This window comes from Triturus cristatus, chromosome 3_1 (genome assembly GCF_964204655.1).
Source record: "Triturus cristatus chromosome 3_1, aTriCri1.1, whole genome shotgun sequence".
NCBI lineage: Eukaryota > Metazoa > Chordata > Amphibia > Caudata > Salamandridae > Triturus > Triturus cristatus.
In genome coordinates, this window is record NC_140583.1 from 221,676,442 (window position 1) to 221,698,556 (window position 22,115).

Below are 22,115 nucleotides of genomic sequence, written 5' to 3' on the forward strand. Positions count from 1 at the left end.
ATTGGCTTGGGCGGCAGGTAATCGTAATTTTTCATTAAGAATTAATATTTAATTAATAATTGTGGTCATCTCTAAATTAGCCAGACAGCGCCACTTTGTGGCAGACTGTCACAAGCGCCAGTGTTGACAATTAAGCACCGGAAAACACCAGTTCAAATAAAGCACTGATCTGTACTGAACCTTTAAGTTACAAGACGTGTTTGCAGGTTATCTAAATGCTCCTTATGTGACCCAGGATGACTAGGATTATCTTGCCCTGTTTTCTAGTGGAAAGAATTCATGGATTTGGGAAGCGCAATCCCTGATGCGAAGCTGGAAGAGATCGTCAGCTCCCAGAAGCCGAATGAATGCTGCGTGTTAATTTACACCTCAGGCACCACCGGGGAGCCCAAAGGAGTGATGCTCAGCCATGACAACGTACGCTCAATGCACGCTTTTAGATACAATGCTTAATGGAGGCATCTACCAGGGGAGGTGCTGGATTGAAACAAATGGGCACAGAGACAGATTCTTTGAACTACTGTGTCAATGTGTGTGCAGTGACGTCAGTGAGGGGTCATCTAGCCTGCATATGCCCTGTTCGCTAATGTACTCAATTCATTACATTTAATTCTGATGAATCCCTCATGTTTTCTGTGTAGATCTATACAGTCTTTGCAATGGATTTGGTTGTATGGGAACATGGGACCCCTGGGCCAGAGACCATAGAAAACTACTGAGTCCGCCCAACTAACTCCTGCATACAGGTCAGGGCATCACATCACTAGAGGCAACTAGGGAACACGGCCCAACCCTTTTTATGGCTCCGCCACACCTGACAATCACTCACCTTCCCTTCTCTCTCCTGAATCCACAAAAATGTATGATAACCAGAGCAATCCATTCAGGAGCAGTAACCTCCCCTCCTTGGGTTCTGCTACCCCCCCCCCCCAACACCCCTCTTGAAGCCACTATCTCCTCTCAAAATAGTCTTAGCTGATCCCTGGAAAGGTGATGTTGACGTTATGAGAGACACCAACATGGGCTGGAGTACATACAAACTTTAAAGTGCTAATTCACAGTGTTAAAAACCGCGTTATGATGAATCAGCATCTTTGCATTCGTGATATGATTACATGGGATACAATACTCTCCCATTACATGGAATTAGGATATTGCAAGTCACTGAGGAGTTACATATAGAGCACCAAGGCTGGAGGCCGAGCTCCTCTGAAATGTAATGAACTCCGAGTGGCAGCTAAGTGTTCATCTCAAGAGAATGCTTCCCACAGTGTTCACAGTCTCTGGCTGGAGGTATTGTAGGGTCACAAGTTAACTGTAATGATGTAACACAGGACAGTAGTGATGTGATTCTGAAGTTACCGGTGACTAGTAATGTCTTAACTACAATCTAAGGGGATTAGTAAAGATAGGCTTTTTATAAGGGGTGGAGGAAATTGTTTTTCGCAAAGAATAGATTGCTGAAAATTGTGCCAAATGTCATGAAATTCACTTATGAGTGTGTTGCATGAAACTAGAGCACAAAGGCATGCCTAAAGTTCAGAGGTCAGGCAGGATATCCTCAGGAGACTGATGAGAACATTTCCTCAATTGTCTCCTCGGACACATTTTTTGCTCGAACCAATCGGCCAAGCGCAAAATGATGAAAAATGTTGCACCTAATCATTTATGCACTGAAGAATTCACGAATTTTGCATATTGTGATAGCATAATAGTTTATCATAGGCCTAGCCTTTATACAGGAATCACAAGCCTCCATGTCTCATTGTGTAATAAGGATTTAAAACCATCAAAACAAAACGAGAGGACAGTTATCCTTGTTCGAGAGCAGGGCTTCGGGGGATTGGATCGCAGCCAATTTTGCATTAAGGGCTGGAATGCAGCGAAGCAAATTACACTTACAGGCACATGTATCAAAAGAAAAACTGGTCGCAAACTGGCAGAATCTCTAAATTGCGACTACTTAAATTGTGATTGCATTTAAAGAATCCCAAATTGAGATTCCTTAAATGCAATGCATTAAAGTAAACAAATTAGCGATTTCGCTAATAGGGTGCGCAAATTTACTATGACGTTGAACTTCATGGTAATTTGCAAAACCTTTGAAAAAAGCACTTTTGTGCATTTTTCAAAGTTTCATGTTGCGCACACACATGCCCTTAGGGCATGTGTGTGTGTGCAACATATCTGCACAGGTCAATTCCAGGGGTGCAACAGGCTGTCCTTTTGACACCCTTGCACCCTGAAATTGCATGCGCAATAAGCAGGTACCTATTGGTACTCGCAAATTGCGCTTGCAATTTCCCATTCATTCCTATGGGCCTCTAGGCCCATAGGAATGAATGGGAAGCTATTCCTTATTTGCGAGTCGCAAATAAGGAATGTGAAGGAATCACTATTATTATAGCGATTCCTACATGCATAGGATTTTGCGAGTCCTTAATTGCGAATCCTTAATATTCGCAATTAAGGACTCGCAAAATCCTAGCTTGATGCATGTGCCAGTTACTCTTTTTGGCTTCCTGTTGTTGAATGGAGACGAATGTTCATTTAATAAAGGGGAATAATAATTTGTTTGCAAATGTAAACAGTTTCGGAATTGCAACAAAAAAACTAGTAGGAAACCGATGTCCTTATGTTTTATTTCCTAATGTGTGCATTATCTGAAAAATCTGCGCGAACGGCACCATGCGCAGTGCAAGAGGACGCTGCTTCTTTCTGCCGCTTGAGTAGATGTTCTACAAGCGGCAGCTTCCTCAACAGGAACGGAAGGTTTCTCAACACGAGCAGTAGGGACCATTCGCGACCATCCGCATTGAGAAATCTCGCTGGGAGGTGCACTGGACTAAGATTATCCTCGCTTTCCAATTTAACATTGGCGAGTGCGTGCAAGGAAAAAACTCCACTCTGCGATGTTTTCAGAACTCTGCGCACTACGTGGAGCATGGAGTGAGAAAAAAACTGAAAATTACGCGAGCGGAGCGGAATTTCATACCCAGGTCTACATGAAAGCCACAAAGGCATAATGCGAATGTATACAGCAGCACTTGGAACCTAAACTGATCACAACACCATTTCACTCACCGTTGTCGCAGATTTCAATATATCATTTTTAAGTGACCAATAGCACCTTCTACTGTAAACTCCTACAGTCCCTAAATGCACCTTTATTCTCGTACCACTTTGAAACGTGTTTTCCAGTTTCTAGAAAATCTGAAATTTAATTTGAACTCAAAATTTGAGCAGCACCTATTCCACTGACAAAAAAGCTATTTTGTCTGTGTAAAGATTTGAGTAAATCGCCAAAAATTTAAAACATAAGTAAGAAACAAAATGAAGGATTATTTCTCATCCCAAAGAGAGGAAATCCAAGAATGGTGGATGATTTCGGATGAGAGGTTATTGGAACGAACAGACAAACAAACAAACAAAAGAGAGAAATACAACTATTGACAGTGGGGTGAGTGCTGCTGTCACAAATGCCCATTCACAAATCTAAAAATTAATGGCTTTCACAGTTTTTGAGGTCAGGCAGCTTGCTTGAAATCTTTACCAAAGAAGGATAATATATTTGTTCTCGCTGGGAAAATGTTTAAAAAAATTATTTACATACACATATATTTATAGGGGCTAACCAGAAAAAGTGCTTATCAATTCTTGTAGAGCATCAAAGAGTTTGTTGCCTCCTGGTGAGCTTGGTTCTTATCCACCACAAAAGAATGCAGTTACCATCTCACAAAAAATGCTTTGGTGGGACTAGTTGGTTACAGAGGGACCACTTGTATCATCATAATCCTTTATGTAGTGTGTGAAGCAAGGGTTAAAGACTTCAGAAGCCCAGGGAGAAATCACGTCAGCATAGCTATAGTGCACTCTGTTAGCCATATCCTTACATTTTTGCTCCATTTGTCTTATAGATCACATGGACAGCAGCTTATGCCAGCAGAGCTGGAAATATGATGCCAGCGGAAGTGCAGCAGGAAACAATAGTCAGTTACCTGCCTCTGAGCCACATCGCCGCTCAGATTTATGACCTCTGGACCGGAATCAAATGGGGAGAAGAGGTTTACTTCGCAGATCCAGATGCACTGAAGGTATGGAGGGGGCAGCAGGTGTGTGTGCCTGTTTGTGAGTGCATGCTTGCGCTGTGCCTGTGTGCGTGTGTGTGTATAGGCATTAAAATACACCTATAGTCAGAGTCATAATAACCTTTATTCGAGTGCATAAAAAAATCCATTCAAGCGTAACAAACATCAGACGGCATTAGACAGTACTTACCCTAAGATAAAAAGAAACTGCTACGATCAATTAAAATACACAAACAGACCATTTATGTTGTTAAATCTAACCCTGGTTTTACAGCCCGAGTACAAGCCCCGCAATAAGCTGGTGATTGGTGCCTCCACCCCAATGTCCATACATTTTTGCCAGAACTTGCAAAGTATGACATAGTCAAAAGCCGAGGATAAGTCGACAAAGGCTAGATGTAAATTCCCTTTTTTAATATGGACATACTTTCCAATTCACATATTTAGATTAAGGCTCTGCTCAATCGCCCCAATCCCCGGGCGGAAACCATATTGTAAATCTGACAAGATGTTTTGCGATTCTGCCCAGTCCTGCAACCTTTTTAAGATTACGCGCCCTGCTACCCTGACAAGGGAGTCAAGAGTGAAATAGGTCTGTAGCAGGCGGGATTGAGGCGGTCTCCTTTTTTAAAGTTCGGGACGATGATGGACTCACCCCAGGTAGGCAACTTCCCTGTTGAACAACAGGCCCTTATTACCAGGGTTAGCACAGTCCCCCAGAGATCGATATTGCCCTTGTATAGATCAACCGGTATTGCATCCAGTCCCGGTACTTTACCACTCTTACTCTTTAGAATAGCATTTTTAACTTCCTCCAATGTGAAGGGAGTAATGAAAGAAGTTTGTGATGGAGTGGTATTTTCAATATAACTATGGGCAAACCCAGGTACTAATAGTGTGTCAGGCAAGGCACAGATCTTGGAAAAATGTCTAATCCATTCTCCCTCTAGGATGGCGAGCTCCACTCTGGGAGCTTGCAGGATTAGCAAGAGGTGTAGAATTAATTACCCGCTAAAATACTTTTTTATCATTACTAGAGCTTGCCTCCTGTAGGTGCTCCCATGCCTTCTCTCTTAAACTTGATTTCCTTAAGTTTACTGCCTGCTTATATTCAGCTCTGCATTTGCCAACTTCCATGGGACTTCTGGTTGTTTTTTGTCACTCCTCCTTTAGTCTTTTGAGTGCTTTAGAACACAATGAGTCGAACCATCCTTTCTCCTTCTGTTTGGCCTTCTCACATACAGCAAAGAAACCCTCTTTAATACCCTCTGTTATTGATAAAAAAGCTGTAATGATTTCTATGCTTGAACTAGAGTCATCTAAACAGCACTCGAATGCGCTCCTCTTATGATTAATCAATGTATTGAGGAGGCCTTCTGGGTTAATCTGGGTCCAGCACAGAGAATAACCATTACTCCTTGCTAGCTCAATTTCATTTGCCTGTTTGTATATTTTACCACGGCTCTGTTTGAAAAATAACACAATATTCATTTGCATACTCAATGGGAAGTGATCACTCAGTGAAATTGAGTAGAGAAGTTAAAAAGGTAACCTAAACACCTGTATGAGAGTAGAATGTGGTCAATAGTGCTCTGACTATTCCTTCCATAAAAGGTTGTTTTACCGGCCACATACGGAGAGGAGATTTCATTTCCAAAAAACAAATCAAATTTTACCATTATAACATTGATCTTATCCCCATAACACCCATGACTGGAGTGGGACTGGTAACCACCCTCGCGGTTTACCATACCACAGATTGTATCCATCTGAGTGGGACATTATTGCAGATTGAAATTGCCCCCCCCAGTAAATAATGGTGACTACTGCTATCTTAAATGATGTGCTCCAATTCCACACTCAAGCTATTCAAGGAGTCTATAATTTCCCTGTTCTAGTGTTATTGTAAAAATTGGTTACTACCAAACTCGTCGCACCTTGCGACTCGCATAGTAGTAGTTGATAATATGGATGATGGGTAACCATTTTAATATTGGTAAATCGAACACTATTAGACACAAAAATGCACAGTCCCCCCTTCGCCCGTCCATGATTTGAGTGAATGGCCGGTGTGAAATATGTCCCAAATCCATTAATGTGAATGGACTCAATGAGCCGTGTCTCCTGCAGGGAAATCATTTGATAATCTGTCACAGACTCTTTCCATTCCGTGTTCTGTCTCTTCTTCTTCAGGCCAGCCACATTCCAACTTAGGAATCCCAACAGTACACAATTTTCATCCGTGTGTTTATTACTTCTGCCCATGTCTGCCCACTATCTATAGTCAATCTATCTTCCTTGGTTGTCAGTTGTGCACATTTACCCTCAGTAAGCTTTACAATGGGGTATGGTCTTTGTGACCGCTCCGTAATACCTGTAGAAGAATGATCATTAAGTCAATCCAAACCATCTAAGGAGGATAGACAGTGAAAACAGTTAGATGTTTAAACCAGATACATATGGTACATCCTCGTTCTCTGGTCAAATATAGTCTTTGGCCTGGTGTCATTGATATAAAGTTTAGGTTGATAAAAATATCCCAGAGGGACAGTAGCAATCATATATAGAGGAATGTTGCCAATTCTGGTTCTGTTCAACACAGTTTCGGCTATCAGAGGTGTCTTAAAAGTTAGTACGGTACAAAAGGGGGTGGTGTTGGACGGAGCATCTGAACCAATCAAACACTCACACCCAGTCAACAGATCTGGGTTTGATCCATCACCGTTCTTTAGCCCACTCTGCCACCCCAGTTCAGACATGGCCATATGCAAATCAGTCTGACCCTGTGCCTCATGGGAACAGTCCAGCCCGAACTGCCAAGCCATGCCTTCCCTGGACCGGCAACAAGCTTCCTAGGAACGGTTTAAACCCAGAACAGTTGACTGGGGGTGAGTGCTTGCAATGTTCAACACTCCGTCCATCATTTCCTTTGGTTTTTGCTTAAAAGTTAGTACAACACAGTCGCCAGGTGATGTTTTTTCCTCGCTCCCCACCCATTTAACTCTTCTTGCCATTTTAAATTCATTAAATCGGTGTTCTGACACCTAGCCAGTTCAGTTACTTATTTCTTAGTGAAATCCAATTTTCCCTTCTATCTATAGATAGTGGAGGAACATTCGTTAGAAGGACAACCACGTACGGTGTAGCCGCAGGTGGCAAATCCAAGCAGTCAGATGTGTGCACTATGTGATTACTGTGATGGCCTTTTAAGGCTGGGGTCATTGCACTAGTACCACGGTTACGTCCTCCTTTATCGTCAAGTTTGGATGAGTATCCGTTTGTGATCACCTTACCCACTGCTCTGTTGGTTTGGTACCTACATGGCTAGAGGGATATAAACCTGACCCAATTTGCAGTGTATTACTTGCTTCAATGGTAGTTTGAGTAGGGGCTTCAGATGTGGCTAATAATATCCTACTATCACAGGCTTTTGGAGCATGGGCAGTAGCAAAAATACTCAAAAGCTCAAAGCACAAATTAGTTCTTGTTTCTACCTTCGCTAGGCGGATTTGTATAGAACCCAAAATATTATTAACATGTTAATCGAGTGGTTTAAGAGATTCAACTAGAATATCTAACTTTCCAATTATTGACATATCCGATTTTGTGTTTGTATGAACCGGGACAGAGACTGTTTGTTCTTTGGACTGGGCTTGGCTAATTACTTGCTTAGGTGGCGCTGTCTCTCGGGTTATGCGGGTCCCAGAGGGATTTGTTGGTCCATGGCTTTCTAACCCGTTTCGAGGGTGGAGAGTTAGACGTTAATGGAGAAATAGATGTTGAATACAGCTGTTTACCTTACTGTTACTACTTTTGTTAAGCTCCCTTCTAAGCCCAGAATCTTTGCTAGTGTTGACAGGACAACTAGCATGCTTCTCTGGTATATGATCAGGGGGTTGAGGCACATGAGGTACGGTTGTCAGGACAGGAACGCAATCGTTATTTATTTGTGATGACTCCTCAACCGTTGATAATTGCTTTTCAATAGCCCCCATGGCCCCAGTAATATACTTCAAAAGCGTAATTTGGGACATATCTAGTAGATAATTAGTAAAACAAAAGTTGCTGAGGTATCAGAGCAGTTCTCAGATTAGCACTTCACAGCTCGGCAACTATTATAAACTACATTTTTATCGACTGTGTCCAGATATAGGATCCAGCCCTCTGAATAAGTTTCAAGATCTCCCCTCCGTGTCAGTCAATGAGTTAACAGGGCAAGTAGTACAGAAAAGATCAGTCCGGGATCCTGTGAGAAAGTGCCCTCTTTCTGCATGGTTAGCCCCACTTTTTGCTGATTTGCTGATGTGCTTTGACTGAGTGTGCCCTGGGCTCCTGCCAATCAGGTAACCAGGGCCTATGTTCTTTCCCTAAAACTACATTGAAGCCTAAACCCAATTTGCATCTCTGGCCACCGGTCAGTCCCTGGTAAATGGTACCACAGGTACCCAGGGCAGTGTGACCAGAGAACGCCTCTAAGGGCTGCAACAGTTATTGTGCCACCCTTAGAGGTCCTGTACCCTTACAGGCTGCGTGTTTTGGTGCAGAACAAAGTGAAGAGTCGACATGGCACACATTTCTGTGTGCCATGCCTACAACCCACTGCCTTGGCATTGATCAGTCACCCCTCTAGCTGGGTGCACTATACCAGTGGTGGGGGTACAGGTGCATGAGCCCTGTACCCCTACAGTGTCTAAGTCCATTCTTAGACATTGTAAGTGCAGTGCTCCTATTAACAGTATATGGTTCTGGGAGTTTGTCATTATGAATTCCACAACACTAAAATGGCTACACTGAAAACTGAGAAGTTTGGTATCAAACTTCTGAGCACATTAAACCCACACTGATGCCAGTGTGGGATTTAATGAAAAATGCACACAGAGGTCATCTTAGAGATGCCCCCTGAAAACTAACCCACCACTAGTGTCCAGGCTGAGTGGCTGCTTTCAGCTGCCACCACCAGACATGTTTCTGGACCCTCGGGTCGATAGCCTGCTGCTCTCTGTAGCCTGAAACAATGCACATCCTGGGACAAGGTGCCAAGCCTCCTCCCACAGGGTGGGCAGGGTTCACAAAGGAGAAGCTTCAAAGACTTGCCACATTTGTGAGCTTCCCCAGGCCACTTGCTGCTTTCAGCATCTGATCCACACTGGTTCTACCCCCCACTTTAGGTGGGAGAACCGTCGGTAAAAACAAGTGAGGAAGAGAGGTGTGCCCACCTCTGCCAACTCTACCCCTCAGGTGGGGGAGGCGAGGTAAAGCACAACTCCCAGTCTCCGCCATCTTGCAGACGGGGGGACTCAGCCAACCAGGGACAGGCTCATGGCCCCCTCCCACTGGAGGGTGGCATAATAGGGGTGTACCCACCCCAGAGAAGGGACCCATTGGTCCCTGCTTTTTACCTACCTGTAAAGCCCCTAAATCTAGTCTTTAGGGGCAACTCTGAACCTTGCTTCCTCAGACAAGAAGAAACTACAAGAAGAATAAGGACCGGACAGCCGTGCAGCAGCACAAGAGGAAGACGCCCACTGACTTGGCCCCAGCCCTACCGGTCTGTCTCCCCTCGAACCTGCCCCTGCGAAATCCCAGTGTTTCCTGCGGCAAGCAACCTCGAAAACCCCGGAGGACCTGCCTGCCTTGAAGAACAAAGACTTTGTCTCCCGTGAACACCGGATTTGTTTATCTGCAACCTCTGGGGTCGGCCTGGACACCCCGAATCCGCCCAACTCTGCACCCGCCGTCTACGCCCTGAGCTCGGGTGGGTAAACACCACAAGGAGGTCAACCTGGAGATCCTGACCCAAGATCCGGCGACCCCTGACCTGCCTGAAGCCTCCAGCCGACGCCTGCAGCCTGAATCCAGAAGGTCCCCCCAACAGCGACCAGGAGCTGGTGAGAAGATCAGACCCCAAAAGGCACCCCTGCACCCGACGCCCTACAGCCTTGGGTTGGCCAAATTGACGGTGTCTAACCAACCCCTAACTTCCCAACTTACCTCTCAAAGTGGTAGTCGCAAACCATATGACCTTCGTCCCTAAGCCTGCAGTGCCTTTGCAAACCGGAGCTTCCCTATTGAAAACAACAGGGCGCCTGACGTCGAAACAGCACCCTGCTCCTGGCCGCCCTAGTGCCGCTGAGGGTGCTCCTTTAGTGCTACTTTGTTTCCCCATTTGCCCTGAGCTAAAGTCCAGGAGCTTTGCTCCCACAACCAAGTGGCCTGCATGCCAGCAGCCACCAACCGGAGGCCCCCTATCCCCTATTGGATAACATTGGGCCTCAGCACTCTGCACCCGGCCGCCCTAATGCCGCTGAGGGTGTAACTAGGGTGCATCCTTGACCCTGGTGGACCCCTGAGTCTACCCCCAGAACCTCAACTCCCACTACCAAATACTTAGCTCAAAACCAATAACATGAGTTTCATCCATGGGATAACATTGACTGTTTATCTTGGAAAAGTTTCTGTGTGGAGTTTGAAAACCTTAAGAAATTCTTTAAGATTGCACTTACTAACAAACACGATTTTACTTACCTGTTTGCAGGAAATGTCCCAGAGTAGTACCCAGGTATACTACTCTGAGTAAAAAAAGTAATCTCAAAAGTAACTTCCCTGTAATTTCACTGAGAAGCCCATTCGGGTCTATGTACTGTATTTACAAAAGTATTGCATTTCTCCGAAACCATACTGTAAGTCGAAACAAAGTGCATATAAAATTTCAATTCAAACTGTTTACAAACTGCATTACTACTGTAAAGTATTTATTGCTTACCTGTGCCAGACTTGCTTGGTTCTAGAAAATAAAATACCTAAAAGAATATTTTTGATACAAAACAATTGGTCTGAAGTTCAGTCTTTGAGTGCGTGAATTCATTTGCTGGCTGAGTGTGTACAACAATGATTAACAATGTCCTCTGATACTGCCTTACTGCTCGACCACACTACCACAAATAGAGAGTGCGGTGCTATCTAACTTTACCTCTGCTAACCTTTGAGGTTCCACTGGACTCTGTGCACACTATACCTCACTTTGGTATATTATATACAGAGCCAGCTTCCTACAGAGCCTAACACAGTTTAACAATTAGCAGATACTTCAATGACCACAGTTCCGTGTTCCACAAAGGATAAAGAAGGTTAATGGTTCTCACAAGACAAGCCTCCTTGTTAAAATATTTAAGGGACCATGTGCGAACTGAGCCTCAAATACAAAAAAAGACAAGATGCAGGAAGTAGGCTTAATCTTTTAAATCTAAAGTCAGTACCTTGTTTTATAAACGTGGGCGCTTAGCTTTCCAGATATGTTGAAAATGCAGCTAGGAATTCCTGTCGTTATAACGTAACCCACAGGATGATCTGCAGTTTCAGTTGCATTCCAGACTCAAAACTTCGAGTAATCCCAGAAATTAAAGTCATGGGAGGTGGCCCCGCCCCACCTCCTCCTTCCGCCGACGGGCACAAGACGGACCTGCCCTTGGCCGGGGCGCGTCCCCCCGCCATGAGGGTCGAGGCAGCCTTTATAGCGAGATGGTCACGCCTCCCTCGCGGCAGCTGCAAGTGATTTTGATGCGTTGCACCCTGGGACTCCAAATCCCACCAGGGTGTTTGGGCTGACAGAGATCCACTTGTGTGGCATATTCAATGGCAAAGTGTGCAAAGGGGTCCGGCGCCGCAGGGGTCGAGGCAGCGCTTTATAGTGCGATGGTCACACCTCCCCCATCGGCAGCTGCAAGTGATTTGGATGTGTTGCACCCTGGGACTGCGAGTCTCACCAGGGTGTTTGGGCTGACAGAGATCCACTTGTGTGGCAGAGTGAACGGCAAAGTGTGCAAAGGCATCCCGCGCCGCGGGGGTCGAGGCAGTGCTTTATAGTGCGATAGTCACGCCTCCCCTCTCGGCATCTGCAAGTGATTTGGATGCGTTGCACCCTGGTACTCCGAGTCCCACCAGGGTGTTTGGGTCGACAGAGATCCACTTGTGTGGCAGAATGAACGTCAAAGTGTGCATATGCATCTCGCGCCGCAGGGGTTGAGGCAGCTTTATAGCGGCATGGTCACGCCTCCCCCCTCGGCAGCTGCGAGTGATTTGGATGTGTTGCACCCTGGGACTCCGAGTCCCACCAGGGTGTTTGGGCTAACAGAGATCCACTTGTGTGGCAGAGTGAACGGAAAGTGTGCAAAGGCATCCACCTATAGTAATATGACTTGGTGTGATGTTACCGAGATTGAATGTCACATGAAGGGCCGGACTGGCTGTAGCGGGTGCCAGGTGTTTTCCCAATGAGTCGGAAGGGTGGGGGCCGGTTTTGGAGCAGTGGGGACCGTTTTTGTGTTACTGGGGGCCAGTTTTGGAGCAGTGCTGGAATATTGGCCCCCTGTAACAAAGTAGAAAAGCAAGCAACTGCAGTGTTTCTCACCAGCACCCACCCCCACACAGGCCCGGTCTGACTTAATTGCCAGAGCTGGTTTGCATTCTCAGTCCAGCCGTGGTCACGTGACACGAGTCCTTGTGACTGCTGTCAATAGGGTGGAAGGTAACGTGGTAACTACACAAATAAATATTGGTGAGTATTATTTTGTGGGCAGGTCAGCCTTTTCAGCGAAAATAATATCCAAATACCGTTAACCTTGAAAGGTAACAACGTGCAAAGTTTTATTTAGACTGAATCCTCACCTGTGTTTCTAGCCCATGTTTTGAATATGTTTTGAAATCGCCTCACTCTAGGCACTGTCCGTGCCATGTAACGTACTTCTTAGAAATGACATCACATCAATCTATGACCCGTGGATCATTCTACCGTTTTTGTCATCAGTTAAAAGAAGCAGGGTGGTACCTGGTTTAAGACTCACTCTAGATCAGCGGTTATTAACCTTTTGACTTCTGTGGACTCCCACCGAATCATTAATATAATCTGTGGACATCCCCCATACTCATTATTAGAAGCTTAGGACCCCGCCTAAGCAAATCTATGATTTAAACTTCAAGCCAGTACACAAAAATACAAACACAAGCATACACCAAACCAATGCTTAAATATTGAAATATTTTGTTTAATTTACAATCAAATATAGAAAGAAAGTTTCCATATTTTGAATTTTAATCCTTACTCTATTCATTTCAGTGTATTAATTTTAATATTATTCAATGGAATCCTCGAATCACCGGTTAATAACCACTGCTGTAGATTGTATCAGTGGTATATCACAAAATGATGGGGTCCCCCTGCAGTATGTGATGGGGCCCACTAGACTTCTATATCTCACATCAAAGTATATTCCTTGGGCTGAATGGAGACCCCTGAAGGTGCCCTGGGTGGGCGCTCCCTGTGCCACAGGGGCTGCAGTGGCCAACGTTATGCCCCGCGATTGTGTCCGGACCTTATACATGTGAGCTACCCTTGGTTTAGAAGAGGAGTACCTAGTACTGGGGAGGATCACAGTACCTCTGGGCATGTTTACCCACCAGATACTTCAATCAAGTAAATTTTTGGGATGTCTAAAGTGAACTTGTGTGACAACTATTTGCATATATAGGGAAGAGGTGTGGCGCACCATTTGACTCTGGGCAATAGCTCGCTTAATCTTCCCGATGGCCCCCAGCGTCCTTGGGTAATTGCTCACGCTTTACAAATACTGAACATATATTATATTTCTGGTGGTATTCTATGCAGTTTTTGTTTGGCATCCTGAAGGCCTGACAGGGTTTTACTATTTGGTGGATTAATAAGCCCTGCCCTAGTTGCCAAATTACTTACAGTGCCCTATATTAGATTTGGTAAAAGGTTGCAGGCTATCCCATGTATCCTCCTACCTATATCTAAGGTGACAATTACATACAGACACCAATCAGTATGGAACATTGTAAACCTCCTTAGAAACTAACAGTACTGGTAGGGCAGAGGGGAAAGTTTGGAATAACCATCAGTGCATTACAACAAACACCATAGGTCTACTTGAGCTATAATAATTTAAATCTTAATTCACCTTTTTGGAGGATTAATGTATGTTTATTTGCCGAGCAGATATGTTGTTGTGCATGGTTGTACATTGATAAACAATGCATCTCTCAGTCACATTTAGGCTTCAGGTTTCTGGATTGAAATTCAAGTCTGACTACCTATTATATGGTAAGCACGATGTACCTCACCTTTATACGATGTGTCTGAGCTGCTTTTATGCCCATTGACAAAACATTATCCATGAATTGATATAATGAATTTTGGGTGCTCATGGCCTCAGTATTTTTAGCCCTGCCTTCATACATCTTTAGCTCAATGGCAAAATTGTATGGCTCCACATCCCACCATATTACATACAGTTTGGGAGGACTCGCTTCAGGCATTAGCTTGAAGGGCTGTACATCAGGTTCTGGAACAGTCCATGACATTTTGCAGTTGTTTACATTTTTTAAACATTAAGTTGTCATTGGTGACTAGCACACAAAGTAGTCCATACTTTGGACTACTAACTAACACAAGGCACAGGAGCCTTAATGTTCGAAGACTACTTTCTGTGCCTAAATCCCAAAGGCAAAAGCGGCACTGGTTACTCTCCTGCAGTCCAGCCTGAGACCTCCCCCCCTCTACTGATGTTAGCTGCAGCCTGGTACCCCTTCCACGTCACACGTAGTTCAAAAGTCCTGCTGCCCTAACAGTGAAGGTGCATCTGACCTGGCATATAGTGAGGACCTTCCACTTCCTGCAGACCTCGAAGTCGAAGAGAATCACCAGCATGTAGGGAGGTCCATTCTCACTCTGGCAGTAGTTTCCATATGACTGTATGCGAAGTTCTTTCCTGCACTGACCACCTTTCCGGAGGTACATCATCACTGCCCAGTAAGCTGAGAAGTGTTCAGACTGAGCTTCCCCAGGCCACTTGCTGCTTTCAGCATCTGATCCACACTGGTTCTACCCCCCACTTTAGGTGGGAGAGCCGTCGGGAAAAACAAGTGAGGAAGAGAGGTGTGCCCACCTCTGCCAACTCCACCCCTCAGGTGGGGGAGGCGATGTGAAGCACAACTCCTAGTCTCCGCCATCTTGCAGACGGGGAGACTCAGCCAACCAGGGACAGGCTCATGGCCCCCTCCCACTGGAGGGTGGCATAATAGGGGTGTACCCACCCCAGAGAAGGGACCCATTGGTCCCTGCTTTTTACCTACCTGTAAAGCCCCTAAATCTAGTCTTTAGGGGCAACTCTGAACCTTGCTTCCTCAGACAAGAAGAAACTACAAGAAGAAGAAGGACCGAACAGCCGTGCAGCAGCACAAGAGGAAGACGCCCAGTGATTGGCCCTAGCCCTACCAGCCTGTCTCCCCTCGAACCTGCCCCAGCGAAATCCCAGTGTTTCCTGCATCAAGCAACCTCGAAAACCCCGGAGGACCTGCCTGCCTTCAAGAACAAAGACTTTGTCTCCCGTGAACACCGGATTTGTTTATCTGCAACCTCTGGGGTCGGCCTGGACACCCCGAATCCGCCCAACTCTGCACCCGCCGTCCACGTCCTGAGCTCGAGTGGGTAAACACCACAAGGAGGTCAACCTGGCGATCCTGACCCAAGATCCGGCGACCCCTGACCTGCCTGAAATCTCCAGCCGACGCCTGCAGCCTGAATCCAAAAGGTTCCCCCAACAGCGACCAGGAGCTGGTAAGAAGATCAGACCCCAAAAGGCACCTATGCACCCGACGCCCTACAGCCTTGGGTGGCCAAATTGACGGTGTCTAACCAACCTCTAACTTCCTAACTTACCTCTCAAAGTGGAAGTCGCAAACCATATGACCTTCGTCCCTAAGCCTGCAGTGCCTTTGCAAACCGGAGCTTCCCTATTGAAAACAACAGGGCGCCTGACGTCGAAACAGCACCCTGCTCCTGGCCGCCCTAGTGCCGCTGAGGGTGCTCCTTTAGTGCTACTTGGTTTCCCCATTTGCCCTGAGCTAAAGTCCAGGAGCTTTGCTCCCACAACCAAGTGTCCTGCATGCCAGCAGCCACCAACCGGAGGCCCCCCAACCCCTATAGATAACATTGGGCCTCAGCATTCTGCACCCGGCCGCCCTAATGCCGCTGAGGGTGTAACTAGAGTGCATCCTTGACCCTGGTGGACCCCTGAGTCTACCCCCAGAACCTCAACTCCCACTACCAAATACTTAGCTCAAAACCAATAACATGAGTTTCATCCATGGGATAACATTGACTGTTTTTCTTGGAAAAGTTTCTGTGTGGAGTTTGAAAACCGTAAGAAATTCCTTAAGATTGCACTAACTAACAAAAACGATTTTACTTACCTGTTTGCAGGAAATGTCCCAGAGTAGTACCCAGGTATACTACTCTGAGTAAAAAAAGTAATCTCAAAAGTAACTTCCCTGTAATTTCACTGAGAAGCCCATTTGGGTCTATGTACTGTATTTACAAAAGTATTGCATTTCTCTGAAACCATACTGTAAGTCGAAACAAAGTGCATATACAATTTCAATTCAAACTGTTTACAAACTGCATTGCTACTATAAAGTATTTATTGCTTACCTGTGCCAGACTTGCTTGGTTCTAGAAAATAAAATACCTAAAAGAATATTTTTGATACAAAACAATTGGTCTGAAGTTGAGTCTTTGAGTGCGTGAATTCATTTGCTGGCTGAGTGTGTACAACAATGCTTAACAATGTCCTCTGATAATGCCTTACTGCTCGACCACACTACCACAAATAGAGAGTGAGGTGCTATCTAACTTTACCTCTGCTAACCTTTGAGGTTCCACTGGACTCTGTGCACTGTTGCAGGGATTCTGCTTATACACAGAACTATGCGTAGAACCCCAGGACCTCAGTGAGTTGTGGTGTACCAGAAACTCACCTCAGAACCCAGAACCCAGTATCCGGCTAGCATAAGTGTCCCATTCGTTATCCGAGATTCGGCTCAGAGATCCCAATGAAAAGACAACCCAGAACAAGCGACTCAGTACACACTCAGGAATGGTGGGAATCTGAAATACCTGTTCGTATATTATTCTCACATCAGTCCACAACAAGAATCAACAGAGACACGGTGAAAATAAAAAGAGTTTATTTTTATAGACCACGTGTCCTAAGATGCAGTACTTTGGCTAATACAAGCAGACAAATGATTAAAATCAAAACCATCAACATCGTTACAATTCCATAGAATATAAAAGGGGTGATCATGTTATAATGACAGTGGATACTACCACCTTCCCTTTACTAAGAAGCTAATATTATTATTAGACTACCAGAAGGTCTCTTAGGCTTGAATAGGGGACCCCATACCTCAAAGATCAGCTTAGTGAAATCACATCACAGGAGCATCAGGAGTCTTCTCGCATGAAGGCTCGTCTTCGGTCTGAATAATAAACATGATGTCCGTGATATTAAAAGCACCAACTTTCAGGTATGTGCAGCTGCTCGTGTGTTATGACTAAATAGTGGGTCGATCAACCTAGAGTGGAAAACATGCATTGTCTAACAACTCAGACTGTTTGTCACATCGTGTGCAGACCAAGGTCGCTTCGCAGAGCTCGGGATGGTAACAACAGATTGCTCTCGTGTGAGGCAAAACTCGAGTCAGCAGTTCATTTAAGCAATAACATGTGAACGCAGTGTCGTGTGCAAAAGCAGCAAGATGGCTTTCTAACTTCTGACGTGGTTATGCTAACTTAACAATGTATGTACGTATTAAGGGAGACCTTACTACATGCCCCCTTGATCGAAGCACTACTTAGTATGCAAGAAACGAGAGAACGCAGAGTTCAAGCGCGACAGAGCAGAACAAGGCGTATCCAATTTAAAAAACATTGATCAGTTCAGGCAAAGTCCGAACAGTAAAAAACCAAAACTGGAAAGAAAAAACAAAAAACCGCAAACGTGCCGTGGGGGGTGAAAAAATGAAAAAACGCCTCACCGGGCAGAAGTGCAGACGTACAGGGACAGTTCAAGACACGTGAGGAAAACACAGCGGACGATAGTTCACTCAATCCATGAAAGTATATGCAGCATATGTGGCCACTGCTTCCAGCAGAAAATCATTGGCACGGCCACTGAAGGTTTCAGCCATCCAGTTAAGTAAAGAAAAGGAACATACGTGTTCTTCTATTAGCGGAGCCTCTAGCACCATCAGAGGGCAACCAGCGTGTACTTCCAAATAACTCATATCCAAGAAGTCATATGCCGCTCTCACGATGTCCCAATTACCCAGGATACCATGCGCCGCACCGCAGGCCATAATCCGAACACCAGAACAGGCAGACTCGTGAGACACTAAGGGCCTCATCAGTCGATCAAAATCCGGGTCCGGAGACACCATGTTGGTTAAGCACAAATCCATAGGCCATTCAAAGGGACAATCTAGGCAGTGGAAGACAGGTTGCACGCAGGTGAAGTAGGAATACCGGAAGGATAATCCATATGCCAGGCTCAAAGTCGCCAACGGCAGGACACCATAGTAATCAAGCATCCTGTCACGAAGAAGTTGCAGACGGGACAGGCTGTCGTGTGGCACAGAAAGAGCAGCCATTCCGCAAGATGAAAAATAAAAGTAGCACACCTGCCACTAGAGCCAGAATTAACGGGACACCACCAAAGATGCTGGAGAAAACAGAATGAAAAAATGCCGGTATCACACCAAAAATAGTTTGGAAAGAGGTCACGAGGCCCGAGCCCACAAGTTTAAAAAAATGAGCCAAGCCAGTCGTGGACGAGGCATTGAAAATTGTTTGGATCAAAGCTCCAAAATGCAGGGGGAGGTCAGTATTCAAAAGCGCCTGTACCTCAGTGCGCGTATTTGCTACGTGAAGGACAAATGTTTCCCGGGAGGAAGTGAATGGCACCTCCTTTTGGGACAATAGCGCTCTTATTCTGCTCATCTTGTTGAACTCTGCTTTCAAGGTTGGAATCGAAGGCCAGATGGAAGCATCCAGCCTCCCATGAGGGGGTGGAAACAGGACGTTATTGCAGCAGACAACCCTCTGTGTTACAGTTACTATATACGGGATCCCTACTAACATCCCGCAGCAAGCTTCATTGTTTAAAATTAAATAACTACCGTTTGCAAGCAGCGTGAAAGATGGCGTAATCACTGGTACCGGGATACCTTTGAGGACGCAGGCCAAATTCGGAGCGTGTACATTACAAGCACCGTGCAATTGAATGTGCCTACATACAACAGAATGATCAGGTGACGTTGTACATTCCTCACCCTTCAGATAAACCTCAGTACCGTCCCTTGTACATCTATACGTAAAGGGGAGGGGCCAAACTTCATGTATGAAAGCGGTACCCAGCTGTTCATATCTACCCAGAGCATAGTGTTTCATACAAGAGGTAAACTTAAAAAGTGCGAACGGGAGAGTTATCAATCCGTGTAAGAGCCACACAGCGGAATCGACTTCCGCTACAGAGAAAGGTAACGGCTCCAATTTTTCAATATGTAGCAAGGAATATGTAGCATCCTTCATGGACATGAACTGCTGTTTGTCAGTAAGGTTAAAGGGAAGAAATAACGATGTTGTATTCAGATAGTCCCAAGGGACCTTCCCTGCCTTCAATGTTTGTAATGTCCATGCAAACTGCATAACAGAACGCAACTGGTTTTGACCATGATACAACACAGACATATCATCCTGCACAATATCCACAATTGAAGAAACAATATTATCTAATGTATAAATGCGAGAAGAAAGAGTGTTAATGCTGTTATCAATAACTGCTAATACTTTTTCCATATTAGCCTGATCAATAGCTCTCAATCTTGAAGCTGCCTCAATTTGCGACAGTTTCCATACTTCGTTGTAAATAGCATACGCCCATCTCTTGGATCTGCCACCCATAGGACCTTTAACAAAATCATTCAAATCTATTTTGTCATGTAATTTTGATAAATGAACTTTGACAGATGCCAAGGTGGAATGTCGCAGCCAGGACTGACATAATTTCCCTACAGAGTATGTAGTTACTGTATGTGACGACTCAAACCGGGGGTCCACGCGATCTTGAGTATACCCCGGTTTCAGTCCTAGAAAACGACGTTGACAAGTATCAGAACTGCTTTGCCAAATTAACCATCCTTCACTATTAAATTTCGAAATATTGAAAGACGAATTAGAAACCAATAACTGCAAAGCAGGAAGGGACAGATCTGTGTGATTATACCAATTTGGGTAAGCACCCAGATCCGGCACAGAAGGCGAATTGAATTTTTTAGAAGTGGCCAATCCGAAACAGGTGGTTTGGAAGATGGTTGCATTTAAAAACAACATATGATTTGGTACTAGACAGGCACGGTGTAAAGCTTCAGTTCCCTGAACCTGCCACGGTTTGGAACCCCAAACCGACTTAAGATCAATAGTAGCCTTCCATAGATCATAACCTTTGATTGACAACTCATCCATAAAGGACTTAGAATATAGCAATTTGGTGTGTGTCAGTCTAACCTTAGAGGCAGACTCAGGCTTAACTTTAAAATAAAAGGATGCCGGGGCTGAAACACTGAAATCAGTAAAATAAGTAAACTTATCAACTAATGTAGGTGAACTGCCAAACGAGGGGGTGGGACAATGTTCCCACTGTGTAAAGTTTACAAAATTTCTAAACGTATTTGCCTTATGCAGGAAGTGATTGCCATAATGTTGAAAACAATACTGTTCTGCATAATTAGCCGCATTGTCATACAAATCCTCTGCATCAAAGGCGGCATAATATTTCAAATCCGAAAACAGTGCTTCAATGGCGTGTACATCCCAATCATCAGAACGTATGTTCTGTTTAACTACATCACCCATAGAAACACGAAATACATAAGGCACATTAATGACCTCTGTAGGCCCATGAATTTGAAATTTAACTGCATCCCATGCGATTCCATCCATGACGGGCCAGGCAGTAATATTCACAAAAGTCTGGTCCCTTTTCATGATGTGGGATGAGGAGTGGGGGGCCAAAGTTCCATTGATAAGTCTAATTGTCGATCTCTCTTTGAGATAATGGCCATCCACCAAACGGAAGAAAACTACAACAAATCCAATGGACATGAACAAAAAAATACTAAAAAGCAGCAACCAGATGTATGTCCAAGGGGCTATCAACAAATGTCTCTTAAACCAACGTACAAAAACAGTAATGTTCGATGGGGGAGTTGAGGGCAAAGAGTTAGTGTCAAAGGAAAAACGGGACTGGCCAAGTGCTGTAGATTGTAAAACAGGCAAGGGTCCACGTGTAGGATAAGCATACTCAGTCTCTTCGGGCAAACCACCAGCCGGTGGTATCAGTAATGGATCAGTAACTGAATGCATCTCGATGGCAACATCAGACAAGGTGTTAGAAGCAGGAACCAACATTGAAGTTCTTTGCATTGTCTGGCATGAACCTGCCGGAGTCATACTAAGAAGTATCGGCCACTCGCTGAAGTTTGACATTGTCAATAGAGATGTACCTGTTTTCTTTGCGACCAGGAAGTGGAGGTAAAATGACTGTTCTTGTACCCTGCACTCCAAGCACTGGAACTGGTGCACGATAAGAGGGGCCAAACTCCTTCTTGTTCTCCACCTTCTCACGGACCAGATCACCAACTCGGGGTAGCCAGCCGACTACCGGAGTCTGAACCTCAGCTTCAGACGTGGAGGGCAAATGTTCTTTCGAAAGAGAGTCTCTGGCTTCTTGTAGAGTCTGCAAAACAGCACAGTGATCATCTACGTCAAAGGGTGCGGTCGACGCCGCAATGTCTAGACCATCAAGGTCTGGAACAAACATTCTGATTCCGAAGAGCATCATGTACGGGGTCCGCCCACCCAGAGACCTTCTAGGGAGATTATTTAGTGCACGTTGGACGTTATACAAATGGGCTAGCCAGTTCCGGCCCGTGCCTAAAACACGTGCTGTCAATGATTGCTTTAAGTCACGGTTCATTCGCTCCACCACACTATTACCCTCAGGTTGGTAGGGAGACGAAAATTTGACAAGGACCCCCAAATTTTTCATAGCCTCCTTGTAAGCCTTAGAGGCGAACGCAGGGCCCTGATCAGAATGGAAGGTACCACACGCA

General features: G+C 45.1%; 1 protein-coding gene across 7 annotated transcripts in view; it reads left to right on the forward strand.

Annotated features, from left to right (window-relative positions):
• ACSBG1 (acyl-CoA synthetase bubblegum family member 1) overlaps positions 1-22,115 on the forward strand; it is a 687,864-nt gene that overhangs the window by 526,430 nt on the left and 139,319 nt on the right. For all 7 annotated transcript variants that reach the window (XM_085643721.1, XM_085643719.1, XM_085643718.1 and 4 more), the window contains exons 7-8: positions 268-417; positions 3,918-4,094. In XM_085643721.1, coding sequence (XP_085499847.1) covers positions 268-417; positions 3,918-4,094 — 327 coding nt within the window. The remainder of the gene's footprint in view (positions 1-267; positions 418-3,917; positions 4,095-22,115) is intronic.